The sequence below is a fragment of the Tasmannia lanceolata genome, unplaced genomic scaffold, assembly GCF_043159265.1.
Source record: "Tasmannia lanceolata isolate RefF3 unplaced genomic scaffold, GAP_Taslan_0.1 ptg000034l, whole genome shotgun sequence".
NCBI classification, from domain to species: Eukaryota; Viridiplantae; Streptophyta; class Magnoliopsida; order Canellales; family Winteraceae; genus Tasmannia; species Tasmannia lanceolata.
In genome coordinates, this window is record NW_027518711.1 from 37,157 (window position 1) to 62,598 (window position 25,442).

General features: G+C 39.3%; 1 protein-coding gene across 1 annotated transcript in view; it reads left to right on the top strand.

Annotated features, from left to right (window-relative positions):
* The window catches only part of LOC143859572 (uncharacterized), a 47,099-nt gene extending 27,503 nt beyond the window's left edge, over positions 1 to 19,596 (top strand). The window contains exons 5-8 of the mRNA XM_077370224.1: positions 1,087 to 1,580; positions 2,196 to 2,457; positions 18,524 to 18,732; positions 19,300 to 19,596. Of these exons, the coding sequence (XP_077226339.1) occupies positions 1,087 to 1,580; positions 2,196 to 2,457; positions 18,524 to 18,732; positions 19,300 to 19,366 (1,032 nt within the window). The 3' untranslated portion in view covers positions 19,367 to 19,596. The remainder of the gene's footprint in view (positions 1 to 1,086; positions 1,581 to 2,195; positions 2,458 to 18,523; positions 18,733 to 19,299) is intronic.
* The last annotated feature ends 5,846 nt before the right edge of the window (positions 19,597 to 25,442 follow it).

The following is a 25,442-nucleotide window of genomic DNA, read 5'->3' on the forward strand; positions in this document are numbered from 1 at the left end:
GCTGAAATATTCTTGAAAATGTTAGGCATGTTTTATTTTGAGGTTAGCTGACCGAAATGACCATGTTCTGGCAAAAAAATTAAGCCATGATATCCATAAAGTCTGCCATATTGATTGCTCACCTGACGACATTGGGTGCATTGTGTTCCTTTTGTAAGATGGCCAGTAAATAGTACAATGAGTGTTTTCTTTTGTCCTCCTTGGGGCTCTTGAACCTCTACTCATTCGAATGTTTGACCTTGGGGACTCTGAAAGGCTAGCTCACCATTACACTATCAATTCTAGCTCCCTCGAAATCTGCATTAGGAATTCAACTCAGGCCAAAGTTTTAACTTAAGAATGCCTAAGCTCCTAAATAGGGTTAATGTCATGATAAGGTCCACGTTTCCTCCTCATTGGACCCTATATAATGGTTCTGGAATATTTAAATGTTATGTCAACCTTGATATCCAATAGCTCACGACATCTCACCTATTAAGTCACCATTATTGTGATTCTTCTCACACTTCAGCCGTCGGTTCAACTTTGAAATCTTGAAGCCCTGGAAGAGCTGAAGTGAAAGCCCTTCATTGATATACCTCTTGGCTTATCAAACAACAAGAAAGACCAATTCTTCAAATATTCAACGGCTGCCTGGGGCTTACTCACGAACAGCAAAATATATAATGCCATCTAGCTAACAATTTTAAATATAAGTGGGGTCAAATAAATATAAGTGGGGTCAAAGAAACTGCAATACTTTCACCTATAAATCCTCCCAGCTATTCTCAAAGTACAGATATTGCATCTGAATGCATTGCAGTTGAATATATCTTTATTTTTATGTACAAATTGATTCATTTATTATGATTTAAATTGCGAAATTTAAGATTTTAACAATGGGCCCAGACCATTCTGGAAAAAAAACAATGGGCCCAGATGGGAGCACATGAAACAATCTTTGATGTTACGTATGAACTATACACACATCAAATTCTTATCATTTCCTTGCTTTTCTGGAAACATTCATTGTCAAGTAGCTTAATCGTGATTTTGTTCTATTTTTCTTCATTAGCAAATATCTAATTCGTTTTATAATAACTGCAGGTGGTTTTCATAGGAGGGCGCACTCAACCAGGCACAACAAAGTCTGATGAAGGGGAGCGCCATACTTATTCTGTTATAGATTGTGAACCAAGACGCGAAGCTATTTTGCCATCTGTACTCTACATACAAAAGATCTTGCGTCGGAGGCCGTTCCTGATAAAGAATCTTGAAAATGTTATGCGGAGGTTCCTACAGTCATTGGAGCTCTTTGAGGAGAATGAGAGGAAGAAGCTTGCGATTTTCTCAGCCCTTACATTCTCTCAGAAGTTGTCGGGGCTTCCACCAGAGACAGTTTTCCAGCCTCTGCTCAAGGACAATCTTGTGGGCAAGGGGATAGTGCTTTCATTCATAACAGATTTTTTCAAGGAATATCTTATTGATAATAGTCTTGATGATCTTATATCGCTCCTAAAGCGGGGTAAAATGGAGGACAATCTCATGGAGTTCTTCCCTACTGCAAAGCGTTCTGCTGAAGGTTTTGCTGAGCATTTCACGTGGGTGTTTTCTTTCAATGGTTATGCATTTACTTTTAGTAAAAAAATTTAAAATACCATACTCTGCCTAAATTGTTGAAAAAAAAAATCACGACTAATAGAAATATGACACTACAGTTGTTGCACATACATGAAATCCTGATGTTTGTCAAGTTGCAAAAATGAAAGTTGTTTGAATAATTATCCAGCACCCAAGAAAGTGACTGAAACAAAAATATTCTATGTTTTCATCGTGAAAATTAATAACGGCTGTTACTTATTATTTCTCTCATTGATAGCGTTAAGTTTTTTTATCATGTTTACTGGAAATTATCAAGGATCATTATGATTGCGAAGATGGCTGGCATGTGCATGCTGAATACTGTTATGGTTTCTTCTCTGTCAGTTTCTTAACAATTATATGAAGGACAGTTAAGGTTAGAAAATCAGGGTAATATCTGTCCATGTCATAGTTGGATTTTAAAATTTCCAAGGATCTCACTTGGGTTGCAAGTGCTGGTTAAGTACTATTCAGTCTCTGGATTTCATTTCTACCCGGAGTTAATTATTTGTCCTGTTTTCATTAAATGGTAAAGCTGAAGCCCATTGTTCCCTTGGACTTTATATGTTGTGCAGCAAGGAAGGCCTGGTAGCCCTTGTTGAATACAATGAGAAGAAAATATTTGAGGTGAAACTGAAGGAGATGAAGTTGGCATTGACGGCCCAGATAGCTGAGGAGGCTGATATATCTGAAGTCATAGAGACGGTGAAGCAGCGTGTGAGGGATGCTAAGCTACCTGATCTTGAGGTTGTGCGCATCTTGTGGGATGTTATAATGGACGCTGTTCAGTGGTCTGGGAAAAATCAGCAGCAGAATGCTAATGCGGCCCTCCGTCAGGTAACTGTGAAATCGTATATACCATATTTGTAGATATCCATCATGTTCCCCAATTATATTATCTTGAGCCACCCATGAGTTGGGTTAGTATTGTCTTTTTTTTTTTGAAAAAGAAAAAAAAACAAGTTCTTTACTTGGGCGGGTGGAACCTCTCTATTCTGTACATATCCCCTTCCTGATTTTTTTGGTACAGTTGGTCAAAATAATTAATTTGAATGAAACTTGATTGATTAATTCTTATCAATGATTCAATAAATGAAAGAGATTCAAAATGGAGTTATTCACATTTTCATTGTGTAGCTCGATGTTTTACATGATACTTAGATCCAGTCTTCAAAGTTGTTGTTTTACACTGTTTGCTAATGTTCTACATTTTGTGGTCAACCACATAAAGTATAGTTCGTATATTATGCTGTTGCAGAAAGAAACTAATAATTTTCTGTTTTCTTAGATTTCTTATAATTTTCTGTTTTCTTAGATTTCTTTTCAATTTTTTTTCAAATTATTATCTTTAGGCTATGAATGTGGCCTTGGTTTTGTGAAGTGATCATGGTAGTCACTTAAGTATGTCCAAGGCAGTTTTTTTTATCACATTATCTCTTATTTATCTAAGTTTTTTCCCTTGTGATGTTGAAATTCTATGGAAATTTTATTTATTCTTTAAATATTGCTTGGTTTTGTTAAAAAAGAAAACCCTCACCTTCTGCTTCTTCGTTGTCTTCCTCTGCAAATACATAAGAATAATTCAAGGGGAAAATGAAGAAAAATAAGAGATTTATTTTTTAAAAAACTTTCCTCAAGGTAGCTCGCCTTCTTGTTCAGCTAGTTCTTTTTGTTCCGAATCAAGTTTGTGAGTAGGGCTTACGGTTAGGGTTAGGTGGGTTTTCTGCGCATAAGGGGTTTTGAGTGAAAAGGGATGAAAAGTTAAATGTCGCGTTAAGGGTGTTTTGTGTTCTCAAATTTTTTATCCTGGGAGAGAAAAGCACAAATATTGTGAGAAAATCCCAATAAAATGTGTTCTTTTTTTTGAAAATAAATATCACATTTTAATCAGGGGTTTCACTTCTAGTAAAAACACATGATTTTTTATGAGTTTCTTTTCCAATATATCATCCATATTTGTGACTAAGTAATAAAACAATCCTTTACTTTAGCGAAGCACCAATTCCACAAACTAGAGCCATCAAAATTCAGCTTGAAGAAGCTTGGGGGCACCTTAAAAGGTTTATCAACATTGGATTTGCGAAGCGAGACCTCATCCCAAGAACGTTTGATGGAGAATTTAAAGATGCCGTGGAAGTTAGGCCTCCCAATGAACAATGGCTGACAAAATGTCCTCCTGGATAGATCACACTCTTTTAGACGTGGCGTAAAACATTCAGTTTTTCCTTTCCTTCCGTATCAACCAAAGGGTAGCATCCCAATGAACAATGGTAGACAAAAGTCACAAAACTCCTATTGGATATGTTAGAAGGGTATTTCGGTCTTTACCATTCAAAAAAAAAAGAAAAAAAGAAGGGAATTTCGGTCTTTACATATGTAACCCTAGTAGTCACACACACATATATATCATATTATGTGAGAGGTTATTTTACTGACTCTCATTTTCTCCCTCACTTCTCTCCTCTTCTCTTCCACTTCTTCCATGGAAACTAGGTTACGTCGAACCTGGTATTTGAGCTCCGAGTTCTGATTCCGTAGTGGTGCAACAACAACAACAACATAAAAAACATAACCCTAACCCTAGCCGGCCCTACGCCTAACCCTAGTCGTGCCTCCCCCTCCTTTTGTTGTGCCCCTTTCCCCACTCCACCTTGCCGCCACCCTTTCCTCTTTCACGTTTATTTCCACCCACCCCTACCCTATCCCGAAACCCAAATGATCCGTCCCACTTCTTTCGCCCACCTCCCAAAACCCAAAAACCCAAAAACCCTACTGCTGCATTCCCTCCCACAACACAACTCCACTACCCCTTGTTGCCTCACCCTCCCAAACCCACTGTTTGGGTCTCCCCTTGGCGCCGCACCCAACACCCCTTCCTATTCTAGTTGAAACCCATCTTTTTTGGGGTTTCTCCCTTGTTGCCCCTCCTCTTCTGGTGGTCTGAAGTCTATTCCCTATATTTTCCCCTTATTGTTGTGGGCTCCGGGACTATGTAGTTCCTAGTTCGTACGTCTTCCTTGGTTGGTTGCTTGTATACTCAGATCTGATTCGTTCCGGAGTCTTGCGATGTTGGGTTTTTTTGTTTTTTGAATGGTAAAAAAAAATCAAAGAGAATTTGCTAATTCAAATTATATTTAGTTTTGTTCCTTTCCTTCCAGATAACCCAGCGAGCAAGGTACCAAAGTTTCCATCTCCTTAATAGCCAGGGAGCTTATGACCACTCAAAAAGTTTGTCGATGCAATCTGGGAACACCCACATGATAGCAAAAAACTGAAGAACAAAGGCCCATGCAGCGCTCGTAAACCTCCAGTGGATGAATAAATTATCGACAATCTCGCCTGGCTCAAGGTGTATGCCGATCATCCTGCGGCTCCAAAAGTGATCCAGCGTGCGGATTTTTGTTGAGTTAAGCTGTTTAGGCAAAGCCACAAACTTTAGGGGCTGCTTGCAATTCTCCAAGCTCTGTTGGTTGGCGAAGAAGACAACTCTGGTAGAAGATGATGGTAGAAAGAATGAACAGAGAAGGCTCCATCCGTATTCTAAGTCCAAATTCTCCATTTCGCTTAATAAAAGTCAGACTAAATTGGCAACCCCGTCGTTGATCTCTCCGTCAAAGAAGTTTCTGTAGAACTTAATCCACCAATTAACTCTGTTATTTTCTCTTAAGGAAAGAATCTTTAATAGAGCATTCACATTCTGAAGCCGGCAAGAATTAAGTTGGAAAATTCATCTTTTAGAGTCCCCTGACCATGCCAAATGCCTGTCTAGATTTGATTGTTTCCCAAACAAGGTCCGAACCTAATTCCTCTTTGGAAAAGTGCTCAGCCATTCATGATATCTCTCTATTCATCAAGAGGGTACCAATCTCCAAAGTTAAGGGAAGTGATATATCCGTCCCTTTTGATTACTTGGGACACCCAGCAGCAGTGTGTCAATGACTGCAGAGGGGCTGATGTATTTCACATCAGAAGGATTCAAGGGGGCTGATTGCCACGTACAACGTTGCTGGGTGTCCCTAGTGATAAAAAAGGCACGGATATTTCACTTCCCCAAAGTTAATTCCTTATTTTTTGGCAATCACCTTCGTCTAAAAATGCTCTCTATCCTCCCTGAACCCTATAGCAAAAATTCGCCGATATTTTGAAAATCTCGCGATAAAATCCTTAATTTTTTACTAAACCTTAAAATAGCATATAAAACACGATAACAAAGAAAATACTGCTTGAGTTAAAAAAGTTGGAATTTTTGAAAAATTCGCTACTTTATTATAAATTTTTGTCAACTTAAAAAATACCTCTCGCGTAAAAACATTAAAACCTAAACCTAGTCAACTAAAAATACGTAACCCATGAACTTTCCTACGAAAAAATCTTGTCACGTCCCTCTCTTCGTGCGAGCAACCACAGAATAAGTTGCTGACCTCCAGCGAGGAGAAGAAGAAAAAGAATAGAAGAAAATTGGCAAGAAAATATATCGCGACTTTATTATATATTTTCAAAAATATTTTAAAAAAAATTTAAAATTTTATATATTTAAATTATTTTATTTTTACCATTTTTTCCTGTTATAAACCCGAAAAAAAAAACTTAATATAGCCCAAGATTTTACCTTGCTGAGAAATTCCCGAGAATGATATTTGTGACATTGGAATCTCCAAAGTCACTTGCATGGAAGGGTCCTATTCATCACCTAAGATTTCTCATGCACAGTCCTATAAATTTTGATTAGCAGGCATCTTTCCATCCTTCATTCAGAATCATCCCATTGAAAATTTCTGTCTGTTCAATGTGCTTGGCCACCCTGTCGAGGCATATAAAAATGGACATATAGGGGCATTTAAAAACGGACATATTGAGATTCTTTATTTTCCTCTCCTCGTCACTACAGAATGGTATCATCTGCATAGTGAAGATGAGTGGTTTTTGTTTCCTCTGGCTTCACCCTAAAGCCCCCAATAAGCTCGTAAGCGGTAGCCTTGTCCAACATCCTGCTTAGAGTATCAGCCATAATAGTAAAAATGGAAGGGAGACAGGGGGTCTCCCTGACAGAGCCCCCTAGAGGTCTGGAAGAAAACCCTTGGGGAAACTCATTGACCAGCACCAAACACAAAGTGATGAAGTACACATCTCATCTAGCTCCTTCAATACCTTTCCAAATCCGGTCCTAACCGAAACATTGTTCAGCCATCGCCATTCCACTCTGTTGTAATCTTTCTTAATATCTACTTTACAAAGAACTCCCGTATCCCACTCCTATGATAGAACTTCATTCAATTTCTTGATCAATGCTCCATCCTAGATATGTCTATCTTGGGTAAACACACATTGAAACTTCAAAATCTAACATGCCGATACCTTCCTTAACCCTGTTAGACAAGACCACCTCAAGAATCTTGTACGCATTACCCATCAGACTGATAGGGCGAAAATTAGACAAGCATTCTGCCCCATCCTTCCCGAGGATGAGCAAAATAAAGGTGAACCAGTGCCTGTATCAAGAGATATGCTGTCATTGAACACATCAAAGAACTCACAAATCTCGTTTAATCAACTTCTAGTAAGTTTGCTAAAATGCAAAACGAAAACCATCTTTGAACCCTTTAAAGGAAAGAGAGTGATCCACATTTCCTCTTCACTGAATTGACAATCAAGACCATCTCTAGAAGCCTGATGAAGCTACCTAAAATAATCCTCATGGAAGTGTGAAGGGGTCTAATATTGGTTGAATTCAATTACTGGTAAAGCCGCATTTCCTCTTCGCTGAATTGACAATCAATACCATCTCTAGAAGCCTCATGAAGCTACCTAAAATCAATCCCCATGGAAGTGTGAAGGGATCTAATATTGGTGGAATTCAACTACTGGTAAAACGACAATATCTTCTCAGAGATACTATCCCGACCTTTGTATCAATCCCCATTTGTAACCAAAGATTGGATCATATCAGTTCTCCTTCTCGCACTTGCGATGCCATTGAAGTAAGCACTATTTTACACACACACCCCCACGCCCTGACCATTTAAATCTCAAACGTTCCCTCCACCCAACTCCTCTTGTAATATATTCTGATTATTTTCCTCTTAAAAACCGACCCTATTCACCAAGTCACCTTCCGACAAAGGCCCACTCTCTTTCTGTCATGCTCATTAATCTTCATTCAGATGTCAAAGTTCCTATTACCCATCACCTCTTTCTCTTCTCTGGCCCACTGCCTTAACTTAGATTTAACTCTTTGGTCCAAACAAACATCCATAGACTCGTGATCTGAGGCGTCATTCCATCAAGAAACCAATTTCTCCTTCAAGTTTGGCTCCTCGAGCTCCATGGACTCAAATTGTTACAGAGAGTGTCTCCATGACCCAATCGTCAAGTTCAAAAGGATCAGACAATGATCCGAAATTGGTTCAGGCAGAGCCATCTGCACAATCCCCGGAATGAAGCACACTACAAAGGACAAATCAGGAACACATCCAAACCACTTATGTTTTGATTTCTTTCCCAATTGAAGCAGGCACCCATCAATGATTAATCAACCAGCTCATTTATTCCTCCAAAACTACAAAAAAGCATGCATGCTAGAAGAGATGAGATTACAAAAATACTCTTATCATTAAACGAGTGACATCAAAGCTTTCTCACCTCCTCCCTCCCACCTACCCACCCCCCCCCCCCCCCCCCCCCCCACACACACACACACACACATATATATATATATATGAGAAAAGTGTAGCTACACATACTTGTAGCTAACTTAGCTACACCAACGGCTTAAAATACAGTGGGCCCCACATTGTTTGGGTGATGCAAACCATTCATTTGATGGGCCCTCACATAGATAGGGTGTGCCCAAAAAATCAGCTCCATAGGATCATCCCAACCCAACGATTTGTGGAGGCAAAATTGGACGTGTAAAAACCTTCACAAATCTATCAATTTTTGCCTTCACAGTTTGAAGGGTTGGGATGATCCTATGGAGCTGATTTTTTGGGCACACCCTATCAATGTGAGGGCCTATCAAATGAATGGTTTGGATCACCCAAATAATGTGGGCCCACTGTATTTTAAGCAGTCGGTGTAGCTAAGTTAGCTACACATACGTGTAGCTTCACTTAACTCTATATATATATATATATATATATATATATAGAGAGAGAGAGAGAGAGAGAGAGAGAGAGTATATTTATATATATATATATATATCTATGATTTCGTTGACACTTAAGATTTATTGCTGACACACGTTTCTGTTAGACTATATGCCCTGAAAAGCCAGCAGAATGACATTTATAAATTAATAAAGGTTTATTTCATGACATGAATGGGTAATTATAATAATGAATGTGTGTGATGTGCTTGTTTATAGATACGTGTTCGTCCTTAGGTAGCATAGTAGAAATGCCATGTTCAAAGGATTCACAGATTCAAGGGAGCAAGAAGATATGACATCTCGGTTCTATGCAAGCCTTAATAGTTCCTAGTTGGGAAAGAGACTGGACATCTCTTTCTGTATACAATTAGCACCAGTCTTGCCTACATGCACGTGACGTGAAGTGACTTATCTCGGTCATCTGGGTGGTGGACCTTAAGCAAGAAGAGTGGGTGCGACGATTGGATCGCGTAACCGAACCGGATCAAATAAAGAACAACTTGTGAACAAGAAAGTATAAAGTTGTTCTTCCAGACAGGACCCTTTCACATGTCCTTAGACCTGAGGAGTCTTATTGGTCTGTCCGCCCGTTCTAGGGTCTTAGTTTATCTTATAGTGATTCTATTTTAGAGTCACATTCGGATAGAGTTATATCCTAGAGCAAACCCTCGAGACCAATAGTGATACTCAACAAGGGATTCTTCGCCCTAAAATTTAAGAATTGACATCGAGCGGTAGGCCTATTAAATAGCCTGGCCAGATGGATTTGATAAAATGTTTATCGAAAATTTTTTATGAAAAATTGAATTGTTTTCAAAGGATTTTACAAATGCATTTAGATACCGAACACCGCTTGATCAAAATGGTATACCAAGAGTGGACCAAGGGTAAATGGTGTGTCTTAGTCTATCTTATAGTGATTCTATTTTAGAGTCACATCCGAATAGAGCTATATCGTAGAGCAAACCCTCGAGACCAATAGTGATACTCAACAAGGGATTCTTCACCCTAAAATTTAAGGATTGACATCTACAATTTTGTTAGAGCCGTAGGCCTATTAAATAGCCTGGCCAGATGGATTTGATAAAATGTTTATCGGAAAATTTTATGAAACATTGAATTGTTTTCAAAGGATTTTGCAAATGCATTTGGATGCCGAACACCGCTTGATCAAAATGGTATACCAAGAGTGGGCCAAGGGTAAATGGTGTCCACCTCCCATATGACTCAACTCAGTAGATGTGGTTACGAAGAAAGGATTTGCACATACATGATGTGATTAGGGTAAGATGATCTGACGATCATCTTCAAGGTTACGTCTCGATGGAGGCCACTGACCTAATACGAGTGTAGTTTAACTACAGAGCGAGATCGCAGTGGGGCCCACATAGGGTTCTGCAGGATTGACTGTCGGATCCCTGCGATGATCCCACTCACAACTCGAATGACCCGGTAACATCCAATTGGATCAGGGTTCCGCATTTTATGTAATTGCACGGACGGATATGATCTGTTAGATTAATGTGGATATTATATATATATATATATATATATATATATGTATATATACACATGTCTTTGTTAAGAAATTAACAAAAGACAGTAAGAGAATTTTTTGAAGACAAATTGGAGCCGAAATAACTCCCATTAGATTGAGTTATTAATCGATTAAATTATTAATTAATTAATTAATTAATTAATATACATTATTATGTATTATTAATTTGATTAATAATTATCAGAATAATGTGTAATCCAAATGATGATAGTTATTCCCAAATCGATTTTGCAAAAGTTGCGGAATTGGAACGGAATTGGGAAATATGGGATAGGACTACACATTTGGATAAGGTTTGTGGAGCCCACAACACTCTTAAATCAGTTGGAGACCTGGGGAAAAGAGTCCCAATTGCTCAAGGACTTTGAGTTGCACTCAAACTCTTTGTTGGATAAGAATTGCTAAATTGTAGGATCTACAAAGCAAGCAATTTGTTTCCAATACCAACTCTTATGAGATAAGGCCACAAGGGCTGGAGGGAGGCCTCCATACACGTTCTCCCATGTATCTTGAGTGTCCTCACACAGCCTTGGAGGTTTGAGAGTCCCATTCACTCAAGAAGTCTCAATTTAAGTTGGTTTCACAATTAGATTGGAATTGGGAGAGAGAAACAAGGATGTATCAAACCAAAACTCTACTTATATAAAGGAGAGAGGGGAGAACAAAATTTCAAGTGTGGAATACTAAAAAATTCGTTCTCCCTTGTTCCCCCTTTGGAAAAATAGTTTTCCATCTCTCTCTGTCTTTATGTCTCTTCCAATTGAACTAGTTTCAAAGAGAAAGGCTTCAAATCAATTTCTCTATTCTCTACAACAAAGGTATTGATTAGATCAGACCTTAAATAGGTGAATAAGAGTTATTCACATCCACAATAGTCTAAGCAAAGAAAAAGAATCCATTAGTTCAACTTGCGGGGTCCGCGGCGTTTAGAATGATCGCAACTGTTCGAGGAGTAGATCAAGCAGCGTGATTCCTTGATTTCTTCTTCAAAGAGGTATTTATTTTTGTTTGATTAACTTAATTAACTAATCTAGACTCTAGGATCTTGGGCAAAAGCAAGATCAAAAGAAAAATTTAAAATTCTATGCGATTTTTGTTCCGTTGCGCATAACGATCTTACCGGAAGGGGATAACCTTCCTTCAGTTTCTTGCCGTGTCCGATATGACACGCATGTCCACACGTGCCGACACTCCTTTGGACACTTTTAAATGTATTGCTAGGAGTGTAGAGTTAATGAGGGCGTGTGGACATGTGTTTGTGTAATAATCAATAATTTTGTGTGTATACATGTCACCTTTTCTAGATTTTTAGATGTTTTAATGTCAGACAACTCATATATGTGTCGGAATTCGACACACGAATCCATATTGACAAATTATGATTAAATATACTTTCTATTCTAGCCGTGTCTCTGTTTTTAAATTTTGGGGGTTTGCCGTGTTCGACACTCTGTGTCAGTGTCGACACTCGTGTCCGTGTTCATAAATCATATATATATATATATATATATATATATATATATATATATATATATATATAGAGAGAGAGAGAGAGAGAGAGAGAGAGAGAGAGAGAGGGCTGTTCCTGCACAAGTGTGCAGGTAAGTATATATATATATATATATATATATATATAGAGAGAGAGAGAGAGAGAGAGAGAGAGAGAGAGAGAGAGAGAGTTGTTCCTGCACAAGTGTGCAGGTAAGTATATATATATATATATATATATATATATATAGAGAGAGAGAGAGAGAGAGAGAGAGAGAGAGAGAGAGAGAGAGAGAGGGTTGTTCCTGCACAAGTGTGCAGGTAAGTTACCTGCGCACGAGTGCAGAAACAGGGTGGGGGCCCACATTTTTTGGCGGGGGGGGGATCAAAACCATTCATTTGGAAGGCCCTTCCTTGGATAGGGTGTGGCCCAAAAATTAGCCCCATTGGATCATCCTAACCCAATCAAAGGTTGTTTGGGGGGGGGGGGGGGGGGGGATGGACCGACACCGTGTGTCCATGTTTCTGCCCATTTTTCCCCTCTACAAATGGCAGGGTTAGGATGATCCAATGTGGCTGATTTTCGGGCCACACCCTATCCATGGAAGGGCCTTTCAAGTGAGTGCTTTGGACCCCCCAAAAATGTGGGCCTCCACCCTGTTTCTGCACTTGTGTGCAGGTAAGCTTACCCTCACACTTGTGCAAGAACAACCTCATATATATATATATATATATGAGGAAAGTGTTGGTGAGCTTAAGCGCCCCAATCACATGGGTCCCACATTTTCTGTGGTGATAAAAAACCATTCATTTGCAAGGCCCTATCATAGATAGGGTGTGTACCAAAAATCAGCTCCATAGGATCATCCTAACCCCTCCATTTGTGGAGGACAAAAATGGGCAGATTTGTGGACAAATAATGTCTGTCCATTTTGACCTCCACAAATGGATGGGTTAGGATGATCCTATGGAGCTGATTTTTGGTACACACCCCATCTATGTAAGGGCCTTTCAAATGAATGCATTGGATCATCCTAACAAAGTAGGCCCCAATGTGATTCGGCGCTTAAGCTCACCAACACTTTCCTCACTCTATATATATATATATATGAGAGAGAGAGAGAGAGAGAGATAACTTATCTACAACCGAGCTTAAAATACAGTGGGGGCCACATTGTTTGGGTGATCCAAAGCATTCATTTGATGGGCCCTCACATAGATAGGGTGTGCCCAAAAAATCAGCTCCATAGGATCATCCCAACCCTATGGTTTGTGGAGGTAAAAATGGACATGTATAAACCTTCACAAATCTGTCCATTGTTTGCCTCCATAGTTTGAAGGGTTAGGAAGATCCTATGGAGCTGATTTTTGGGCACACCCTATCTATGTGAGGGCCCATCAAATGAATGCTTTGGATCACCCAAACAATATTGTCCCCACTGTATTTTAAGCGTAGGGTGTAGATAACTTATCTACACTAGGGTGTAGGAGCTCTTTTCTCATATATATATATATATATATATATATATATATAGAGAGAGAGAGAGAGAGAGAGAGAGAGAGAGAGAGAGAGAGAGAGAGAGCAATGATAGATACAAGGGAGCCCTTGCATAAAGAGCCAAAAAGGGCTATTGATTGGATCCACATCATCAAATGTAACTGATTTTACTTTTTCAACCAATTTTAAATTGTAACTGAAAATGACGTGGATCTAATGAAGAGCCCTTTTTTGGCTTTTTATGCAAGGGGTCCCTTGTATCTATCATTGCTCATATATATATATATATATATATATATATATATATATATATATATGAGGAAATGAAGTATGTGCAGCTGCACATACTTCAGATATGGGGAAACGTTTTCTGCGTGATACCTCAGATAAGTTATCTGAGCAAGAGGTCAAAAAATCATGTGGGTCCACATTGTTTGGATGATCCAAAGTATTCATTTGATAGGCCCTTACATAGATAGGGTGTGCCCAAAAAATCAGCTCTATAGGATCATCCTAACCTTTCGAATTTTGGAGGTTTATACCCGTCCACTTTAACCTCCACAAATCGAAGGGTTAGGATAATCCTGTGGAACAGATTTTTTGTGCACACTCTATCTATCTTTGGACTATCCAAATGAATGCTTTGGATCATCCAAATAATGTGGGCCCACATGTTTTTTTGAGCTCTTGCTCAGATAACTTATCTGAGGTATCGCGTAGAAAAAGTTTCCCATATATATATATATATATATATATATATATATATATATAGAGAGAGAGAGAGAGAGAGAGAGAGAGAGAGAGAGAGAGAGAGAGAGACCAACCACACCTACATCTCATTGCATAAATTAGCAATATCGGGCCCATAAATTGTATAGAAGATCCACGCCCTATCGTCCACCAACCCCATGATACGGATTGAGACCATCTAGACACCAATGAGCTCCTTAGAGCAAACAACACCCCGTCCAAAGCAACTAAGATGCCTCCAGCCAGAGGCATCCATAGCATCCAATGATGAAAACTTTAAGCTCCTCCCTACATCCCAACTCTCAAGATAGAACTAGAAATCCTTGCCATCTATGTTTTCTAAATGCAGAAGATTGAAGGTGTGCTGAAAAACCCTTTCATGTGGGCCTTTTTCTCACTGGTCCCTAGTCCCTTATTTCGTTCTTAAAATAATCATGGAGACTCTGCTATAGATAGATTGCCACCCTCTATCCTCCTATCATTAATTTGAAGTTGCCCACCTAAATTTCACTTACATGTGGTTCCCATCATTAGTTAATATTTGTTTGCAGCCGAGCTCAGGTACTTTACTTGAAGATTGCATGGCGGCTGATTTGAATTCCGAAGTCAGGTGCTTCTATGCAGACTCATTTGGGGATATCATACTCTCGATCTCCTTAACCACTTCTAGGTCGGTCCCAATAATCACCGCCTCAAAGATAAGCGCGTTGGTTAGCATTTGGGCACTATCATGATCGGTCTTGCGTTCAATCAGATTATCTGTTTCTGCAACGGGGTCATGCCCAGGAATAGGAGGGTTCATAAGCCTTCCTAGTTTTTGCTTCATGATGTGCAATATATTGTGAATCATCTCTGCTAACTCCAAATTTGACGATGGTTATTGTTAGTAACTCCTACCACTTCTAGTAGCCGTAGTAGAAACCTTTCTTTGATAGCAATTGACGTAGGACAACTGACTGAGAGGGGTTCGTGAGGTTTAATGTTAACTTAGATGGTAATAGGTTAGGAAAGGGATTGATTGGGGTTTGTACTCCATAAGTAAAGTTTAGGGACTAGTAATGAGTGTAAGAGGGACTGGTATTGGGTTAAATTAAATATGGAAGGACTGTAAATATTCTGCAGTAAGGAATTAAGGACTGACTGGGTATAGGGAATGAGACTGGAGGTTTTATTGGGGTTCAGACTATAACAAGGTTTTGCAGGGCTGTTGGGTATGGTAGGCTAGAGATGTCTTACAGTCAACAGTAACTGGCTGTAGGGTGTTAGAAAAATTCATAGATGTTTTGATGGTAGTTTTTTGGATTAGGTGCAGGTTCAGTTCATTTAAAAAGGACTGCAGGGTTTGATTTTGTTAGGATGTGCTAATAGAAGGTTGATGAATAGGAGTTGTGCTTTAGGGGTGCTTGAATTGGCAGGTTTGAGGTTGGCAAGGTTTCTTGAACCTGAGAAAGGTTCACGGCCTGAAATTTAATGATGGGTGGTGCAGGTTTGATGCAATGCACCGGGAGTAAGTGAGGTTGTTGATAGGTATAGGGCAAAGGAGAGAAAAGAATGGTAGTTGCAGGGTTCCGTGGGTGAAATTTGGAGGTAGAGGAAGTGTTTACTGGTCGTGCAAGTGCAGGGGAACAAAGGAGTGTTCTTGGTGGTTTGATGGGATGGAGTTCTGGGCAGTCGGGTTCAAGAAGGAATTTCTCTACTGATGTGTAGGTAGTGGATGGTTGTAGGTAAGTAGACAGCTAGCAGTTGTAGGTGAGGGGATCGAGTGACGGTGTTTTGAGGTTGGGGATCGCTGCTGGCAGCGAGTGGCAGGTAACTGATACGGATTTGGAGGGGTTGAGGAGAAGAAGAGAGGAAGAAAACCAGTGGGAATCCGTGCCTGGATTCTTCTCCTTGGTGTGGAAACACCAAAGCTATCAAATCATATCTCAAAAGGGCCATAGACCTTACATTACATAGAGAAGTAAAAGCGTCCTGTTGTTGCAAGAACTAATCCCTAGCCTAAGCTAGACTCATTTTAAGACTCGAATAACAGCGTTAAAGCAACTAGTCCATTTTAGATACTTAACCAGGACTCCATAAAAAAATTTCAACGAAAATAATAGGTATGTGAACCCATGTGCACTTGAATGGGTGAAGTGTCAAAAACACTTGGGCTAATTTTGATAATGGCACCCAAGGCAATTTAATACCTAATTTGATAATGACACCCATTCTTATCAAAACTCTCCACCTTCATCTTCATGCCAAATGAGTATGACTTCTTGGAAATCAGTCCTCTCTAGCATGGAACTCAGCCCTTTATCAAGTTCCTAATGTTTATTTTTTTGAAGGATGTCATGGTCCTAATGGTTTCTCCTTGATTTTTACTCTATCAGGAATTTTGGGAGAACAAAAATATATTGCAGTTGTTGGATTGATTTTCTTATAACATCAAACTTTAGAGGCTTTTAACGCAAATTTTGTTTGTAGCCTTGGTTCCCAATGTTAGAAATATAGAGGGTACTAGGGAATTTAGCCCAATAAGTTTGATAAATGCTGTCAATTAGAGAATTTCCAAAGTTTCTCCCTTGGAACTTTTGACAATTCCTATCCTTGCTGCCTCTAACCAAAGCTTCTTTGTTGTTGTTAGGATAATCTTGGATTGTATAAGCTTTCAGAATGAGGTAACTGAATCAGTGGAAAAAGTCGGATTGGCTGGTATTCTCTTGTGCTTCTCTCTTTTGCCTTTCTACGAGGCTTTCCCCCCCTTTTCTTTTAGCAAGATATGAAACTAGTGGTGATTGAAGGGGGCTCAATGTGATCTGGTAAATGAGAAGCAATGTTTCTTTCCCATGGAGGCTGTCTAAAAGTATTGAGGCTATCATTGGTTGATGCAAGGTTATCCATGTCACTTATATCCATACTAATTGAGTCAAATGGTGAAGCAGATGGAATAGCAAGAGAGGGGGTTTGTGAACTACTTTAGCTTAGTATTTGTAGGTCTTTTGCCTTGATGACTTTGCTATGAGGGGTCGGTTCCATTTAGTTGCTTGTTTTTAATCACTTTTATGATGGACTGTTCTGCTACATTGTTTCTTGTCTTTGGTTCTCTATCCCTCATATTCTTCTTCATTTTTTGAATAAATTAACGTTATTATTGTTATCACTGGTAAATAATAAAACTAAAGCACTAACAAGGTTGGGTCCCATCAATTACATGGGGAGTTTCATGACGTGGCATTTCTTAAGGTACTTTCACCAACAAGAATATCACTGGGATAGGCACAATATTAAAGCACTGCATTTCTTTCCACATGGCATAGATGCTATCAGAGCATTTGACCATGGAGGCAGTCTCTTCTAGTAAGAGATTTGGAAGGTTTATGGCAGCTTATGAGAAGAAATACTCTCAATATATTATTGTGCACCATCATCAGTCAATGCCAGTTTTTCCGCAAGAATGGAATGACTGCCACTATTAACTTAGTTGCACTTGTATCATCAACATGTAGAGCTGTTGGAGAATGAAAACAATAGGTCATTCAAGATTTCCTTGAAGCCATGGAATCTCGTTGAGGTAGTTGACATGAATGATATTTAGATTTGGAATTTGACCATGCGAGTGTGTCTTGTTGCTTGCTGTTCTTACTCAACTCAACAAAGCCTTTGTCCCAAACTAGTTGGGTCGGCTAAATGAATCCTTTAGAAAAGATTCATGAAGAAGGTAAAAGGAATCTACCCGGCTCTTATCCTGGTTCTAGTTGGGTTCTTCTATGTGGATAATTTTCTTCTATTCTATCCTATCCAAGGTCATGTTTTCTGTTATGTTCCTAGCTATCAAGTCTTTCCTCAATGTTTCTACCCAAGTTGTTTTCGGTCTGCCCCTATCTCTTCTTACTCCATCAATTTGGCACGAGTCGCCTCTTCTCACCGGAGCATCCAAAGGCCTACGTTGGATATGTCCAAACCATCTTAAGCGGTGCTCTCTCAAGGAAAAATAAAAATTCATTGTAGATCCATGAGTATCTCTGGGGACTTGATACATGGGAATAATTTTGCTATTGAGGAGTTTTGTCTGGTATTGATTGTAGCCTTTTACCTAGTTTGGAGGAGTAGACTGGGAGGATAATGGAGGTCTTTTCTTTTTATTTATTTTTTCATAAATAATTCATTCAATTAACATGATTTGCACCATTTCTTATTAGGTTATGATTCGTTGCTCCAGAATTAATGATCCATGCATGATTTCTGCCTTTTCTTGAGATGGCAAAGAGGCAATGGACCACACATCTATTTTTCATAAATAATTCATCCATTTATTACCTTTTTGTCACAGAAAGGGACCACATGTTATAATCCTTTTATATCATGTATAATGTAGGTGTACGCACGTATGGTTTTGAGTTGTCCAAGACGCGTTCATTTGCATATGGTTGCTGATTTCAAAGCTGTGACATTTCCTGTTTGTGCCCTTTATTTGCAGGTGAAAACATGGGCCAAACTCTTAAATTCTTACTGTACAAATGGGAAATTGGAGCTTGAACTCATTTATAAAGTTCAGATCCAATGCTACGAGGATGCCAAACTCATGAAATTGTTTCCAGAAATCATAAAGTCACTTTATTACCAGGATGTGCTGGCAGAAGATACTATTCTTCTCTGGTTCCGTAAAGGAACAAACCCAAAGGGCAGGTATGCAAGTTCGGTAGCCGCATTTTATTTTCTTCTCTTGGTGATTAATTCATTTAGATATCATTCTCCTATGGTAATATTTGGGGTTGCTCGAATTTGAATGACCTTATAAACTGAAAAAAAATGATCTTTTGAAACCGTTGTAGAAGTGAGGAGTGACACCCACTTTTACTTGTGCTGGAACTGTTTATAACAAATTTCTTAGCCCTTCTAGTTAAGGTGTCCTCATAGTGAACGATTTTGTGTCACCTCCCTAAGTTTGAAATTCCAGCAGTGAGTAGGGATGTTCTTGTTGGACCATATGCTATTTTATAACACGAGTAGTTCCACTTTGCATACGTTGTTGCATGCATATGCGGGTGTGCTTGTTGGAGCTTAAGGCTTCTGACATTTTTGCAATTCCACCAGCAGAAATTGACCAATATGTAAATTCTTCAGTCATTACATGCTTTGATTTCTTGCTTTTGCCAATTAGAAATCCCGAAGAGTGTTATATCTTGCCTTGTATATTTCTGACCCGGTAATGCAGTTTGATTCCATACTCGATCTTTTTGTGAAATGCTGCAGGCAAACTTTCGTTAAAGCTTTGGAGCCTTTTGTTAATTGGCTGGAGGAAGCTGAGGAAGAAGAATAAATAAAGCGGACACTGGGACCACTGAGTTTACCATGCACTTCGTAATATCTATTCCATGTAATCTACCAACTGTCTTTTCTCTTATGAAATAACTGTTGGTGTGTTGTTGTCAATGAAAAATAATTAACAGCTATTATCTGCAATAAGCTACTTCATACTCTCTACTACTACCAATTGTGCACAAACTGAGGTTTACTGATTTATATTGAAAGTGATTCTTGGTTTGAATAGTTTGATCTCCCATTCATAAGCTCATTTTTACTCTTAGTCACTTAGCTCAACTACTTGTCTCATTTAATCCATTTCCAAAATATGATATGAACCCATGATTCCTCGTTATCTGTATTATGAAGAGTATATTAGAACAATTTGGGTGCTATAATTTTTATAGAGGAGATGGTGTTTGTTGCTCTTCCTTGACAGTGATTCTACTGAGATTACTAACTTGTGAGATTGGTGGATGAACATGGCTGTCTCATTCGACTTTGAGATCCCTGTTTTCTTTCTGTCAGTTCCAATTCCAAGGGTAGACTGAATACCTATTTGAAATAGACTTTGTTAAAGTGAACAGCTATGCCTCCGTTTGTGCCAAATTGGGTTTCTTTGCTGATTTACAGGCTGGTGACATTCACTCTGCCCTATAAAGAAAACAGAACATACCTCGCCAAAATTGCAAAATATTGTCCCGAATGAGTCATTCTAGAACTGGTGCATTGTATCCTCTTTATGGGCTGAATCTAATATACCTAGGTTTGTAGAAATTATTCCAAACACATTGTTCATGCAAAAAATACATGCGGGTATGACTAAATTTTGATAGGTAGAAAAAAGAGTGAGCTAGGTTTTTTTTTCACGTGTAAGATATTTAAAAGCGGTACAAATGTTTACATTTATAAGGTATTTACTTGTGAAATGAAAATTTTACATTGCTCTTGCAGTCAAAGCTAGAAACTCTGCCCACCTACGTCAACTTTTGCTGCTGAGCTTTGATGCTCGTATGAAGCCTGTTTTGTTCGTCCCTTGCAAAAAATCAGCTACAAAAGCACCTTTATTGGACAATCTCACCAAATAGCATTTCTTATTGGGCGCTGATAGATTCGCCCCTTCCCGTCCTTATTCCTCCAATTTTGACCTTTTAACCAGTTGGGAAACCGTCCTTATACCTCCCATTTTGACCTTTTAACCAGTTGGGAAACACTCTCTAGGCTATTTCCAAGAACGAAGGAAGTTTATACACCCTCTTTTCATCCAAACAGCCCTGCAAAGAACTAGACTTTCTCTTTTCTCCATCATTTGAAGAGACCAAACCATAACTTGAACCTTAACAAAAGCCTACGAATCCATTTAAAAAAAGCCTATGAATCTAAGAAGCTTCATGTCCAAAGCTCTTGTCTCGGCCTCTCTAAATCCAAAGTTTTGTCCGACAGAAACCCTTGTAAAGGCGAAAATGGCAAGTAACCTGGAGAATAATTTTTAATTGCCATTCAAGAATTTTACTTAAGCAGTGAGTTCGTGCTTCGTGCTCCCTATACATCACCAGAAACAACTTTTTTTGCAAATTTTCCTAACCACCAAAATATTCATGACAAGGCAAAACCTTACAAACATCACAAGGCATGAAAAGCCACAAAAAATAAACAAGACCGATACCCAACATTCCTACGCTGGGAGACAACATTACTACTCTGGAGGGGCTTAACCTCACCTTAGTTCCCATCTGGATCCCGCTCCTAGGTCCCCTCGTTAAAGTATGAAAGATTAAATAACGCCATCTCCAGCAGCTTAAGCTTTTGGAGTAATTGGTTGTTTGACATTGTATCAGAGCAAATGACCTGGTTTCCAAACTCCTTAATATTAAAAAATCCTCATGTAATGGCCAACCCAAAAGAGAGGTGTCATGTGCCACGTGTAGGCCAACCCTAAAAAGTGGGGGCCAAATGTGAAGGGGGGGTGTTAAAGTATAAAAGATTAAAGAACGCTATCTCCAGCAACTTAAGCTTTCGGAGTAATTGGTTGTTTGAGACCCCTTCAATTCTGGAATCTGAAAGGGGTTAGCAAAATCGGCAACCCAACTCTGCATTGGATCCCAAACCTCGGAAGGCTCAAGACTCAGCTACGCTCGCCTGTGCGTAGAAATAGAAGCAGAGCTCCCCTCCTTGAAATGATCGCCATCCAAATCCCGAATGGCATCCTAACCCAACAAATTGTCTACGAATGGAAACCATCCTCGTTCTCCAGATGCCAAAACTATAGTCATTCCAACGAAGCTAGCCCGAAAAGAAAAAGAAAAAACAAAAACCCATAAAACTTACCTAGAATGTAGGCCAATGATACTTATTGTTTTACAGAGTACTGCTAATACCCTGTTCTAAGGAATGAGGAAAATAAGAAGAAGAGAAGTTGAGAGAAGAAAATTGATTGAGTAATTTCTATTATTCTCTATCAGACTATCTCGGTACATTTATACTAATGATGGATCTGTTACAACCATTAACCCAATTCAGTTACCACAATAATTACCAACTAACTATAGTTCTAACCACTCTTACTACTGTATTAACCTTCTTGAAAATGACCTTTCTACTTCTTGGTTACATAGTCAGACAACCACTTGGGCTACCCCTGTCTCTTTGAAGCTTGACTCTCTTGGACGCAGGTAATAACATGAAACACGATTCTAACCCCCCATTATCCGCCAATTTATGCAACTGTGTTGGCGAGATAATATCCGATTGCTTATCTTTAAGCCCTTGGAAATGAACTGGTTTCCCTTGCCATACAAATGCCATAGTTAAGGAATTAGAATCGGTGGTAACAGGGCCTAAATGCTGGTTCCATTGAACGCCCAAAATCACATCTGCCCTTTATAAAGAAAGAACAAAGAGATCTGTAGAGAAATAATGGTGTTGGATGTGAATTGGAATGTTGGAACACATTCCTTGGCAAGTCAGAAATTGGCCATTACCAACTTGAACCTTAAAATGAGGGGAGTGATTAATAGGTAATCCCAAGAATTTAGCGACTCTTTCTTTAATGAAATTATGAGTACTGCCTCCATCAACTAATACTTGAAGTATATGATTGGCAATAACACCTTCTAACCTCAGCGTTTTTGACACATTGAAACCCATTAATGCATGAAAACTAATAGTAAGCTCTGATGAACCATTCACAAACTCTGGCTGGAGTTCAGATTCTACCGAATTAAACAGGTCATCTTCACTATTTTCACTTTCTAAAAGCAACAAGGACATCTGATTTTTGCACTTGTGACCCAAGAGAAATTTTTCATCACAATTAAAACAGAGCCCCTTTTCTCTCCTTGATTGCATTTCAGCATAAGACAATTTCTTGATTAGAATTTTCGAGGTACTTGGATGGGCAACAGAAGAAGAGGGTTTGAATGATGGTATAGTGGAATTGGAAGTAGAAAAGGGAGAATTGTTGAAGTTTTTTTTGTTGTAAGGAGTAGGAGCAGGGCCTAACACTGAGGGTTGAGTTCCCAAATTAGAATTCCATGGTCGAGCCGTCCGACGAGATTCAGCAATTTTGTCTTCCTGTAAACGAGCAAGACCGATTGCCTGATGCACTCCGTATGGTTGATGTGCTATTACCTCTCGTTGAATCTCAGGTTTAAGCCCAGAAATAAAATAGCTTTTCAAGAATTGACCAGAAAGACCATAGACTTTATTTGATAATTCTTCAAATTTAGCTTGATAATCAAGAACAGACAGTTTGAGGTGATTTTGATAACGCACCTTGCGGATCGTCGAAAGGAGAAGGACCAAAACGATATTTGAGTGCGGATTCAAATTCTTGCCAAGAACGCAAATGATTGCTATTAGACATCCATTGAAACCAACTAGAAGCTGGATCTTCCATATGGAAAGAAACCATTGGACGTTTCTGATTCTCTGGAATCTGATGAAAAGAGAAGAATTGTGTAACTCTAAAAAGCCACGCGGTCAGATCTCTCCATTAAACTTCGGAAATTCAAGCTTGATGTGTTTCGAAGATAAGGTAGGAAGAAGAGTAGAATTCAACTCGTCATGGTTAGAAAAAGAGGTAGAATTGAATTGGTTTTTGCTGGATTCCAATTCCGAAGACAATTTGTCTAATTTTTGTTGCATCGGAAGAAGGATAGCCATGAAATCTTCACGCATTTGTTTCTGCAAAAGAACCATTTGAGCGGAGAATTTTTCCGCCGCCACATCCGATTGGGAGTTTTTCCGAGATTGAGTCGCCTCCGCCGTGAATTATTACTCTCAATGAAAGCACCAAATGATACTTCTTGTTTTACAGAGTACTGCTAATACCCTGTTCTAAGGAATGAGGAAAAGAAGAAGAAGAGAAGTCGAGAGAAGAAAATTGATTGAGTAATTTCTATTATTCTCTATCAGACTATCTCGGTACATTTATACTAATGATGGATCTGTTACAATCGTTAACCCAATTCAGTTACCACAATAATTACCAACTAACTATAGTTCTAAGTTTCTAACAACTCTTACAACGGTATTAACCTTCTTGGTTAATACAGTTGGTTACATAGTCAAACAACCACTTGGGCTACCCCTGTCTCTTTGAAGCTCGACTCTCTTTGGTGTGTTGAGTTCTTGAACTGAGTCAGACTCTGCTTCTCGATTCAAAGGTGTATCAGCCAATTATCCACATAAAACCAGACCAAACCGAGCCAGAAGAAAGAGAAGATGCCCCTAAACATCCGGAGGCAAAACCCGAATGGGTTATGGAAATCAAACCAAAGGGTAAGATGCAGTCTCTAGACAAAGAAAAGAACCCTCCAAAGAGGCCTCATCCAAAGAACACCTCCTCTGAAGAACAGATTCTCAATGCTAGACTCAACCACAGGGGAGGACTCAGATATGGAAGATACACCTCTTCCAGACACACAGACTCCCTCACCAGCGAAAGCAGCATCTCTGAAAAAGGAAGCTCTAATTCTGAAAATGAGGCCACAAATACTGAAGCAGGAACTGGGGAAGCAAGCTGAAGAAGGGGAGATTGCTCACAAGAAACCTAGCAATTCTGCAAAATCCTCTGCTGTAGATGAGATGGGGATCGACAAAGAGCGTCGGTAAGTAATTCAAAAGAAGAAAGTATCCTGGGCTGCCTAGTTCCCAGTCAGCTCTTATATTTTCCTTTATTTTGTTAGTTTTCAGTCATGTTCATGGGTTTCCCAAGCTGTTTGCTCCCATATGTATTTTTGAGGTAGGGATGGTAGCCACGAATGTAATATATGTTGTGTTACCTAATAAACTGGTAGGGGTCCCGCCAAACCACGGCTTACTCATCAGAAAAACAAAAAAAATTCCTACCGGAATGAATTTTTTTTTTTTTTTCGTGGATTGGCCGTTGCAGGTGAGAGCAGCCACACAGGCTCGCTTTTCAGCAGATTTTGTCTTCATTCACAAGTGGCTGCTCTAACATGCAACAGCCCACCACGAAATGCCTCGATGGATGCTAGAAAATCCCTTTTTTATTATTATGAGTTGAGTGTTGTGATTAATCTGAGTCATGATTAAAGCTGTCAATTCGGGTGGTTACCGAGTCAACCTAATGTTTTTTGCCAACTATGAAGTTGCTAATTGTTTCGGAGACCAAAACCATGACATGGATCAAAATGAGAGAGGCTGTGAACCGGCCCGCTCAAGTGATCCAGCATGATCTAGACTGATCAGCCGGGTGATTCGGCTTTCCTGCAATCTCACATCCCATAATATCATTTACATTGTTTTCATATTTATTTGAATAAGGAATTAGGGGTGGACATGGGTCGGTTCGGTTCGGTTTTGGGGTACCCCCATAACCGAACCGATCCCCTATCGGTTCCCAAATTTGGGAACCGGAACCGAACCATGGTTCCACAGAACCGAACCGAACCAGAACCGAACTCGATCGGTTCGGTTCTGGGTTTACCCAATTCACAGTGCAAAAAGAGCTGAATTGAAAATCCAAGAATTTGATCCTGATCCCAATAGCAATGCAAAAAGGGTTGCAAATGTGAGAAATCCAAATCAAAATCTTCTCGGCAACAAAAAATAACAGGGCCCAAGTA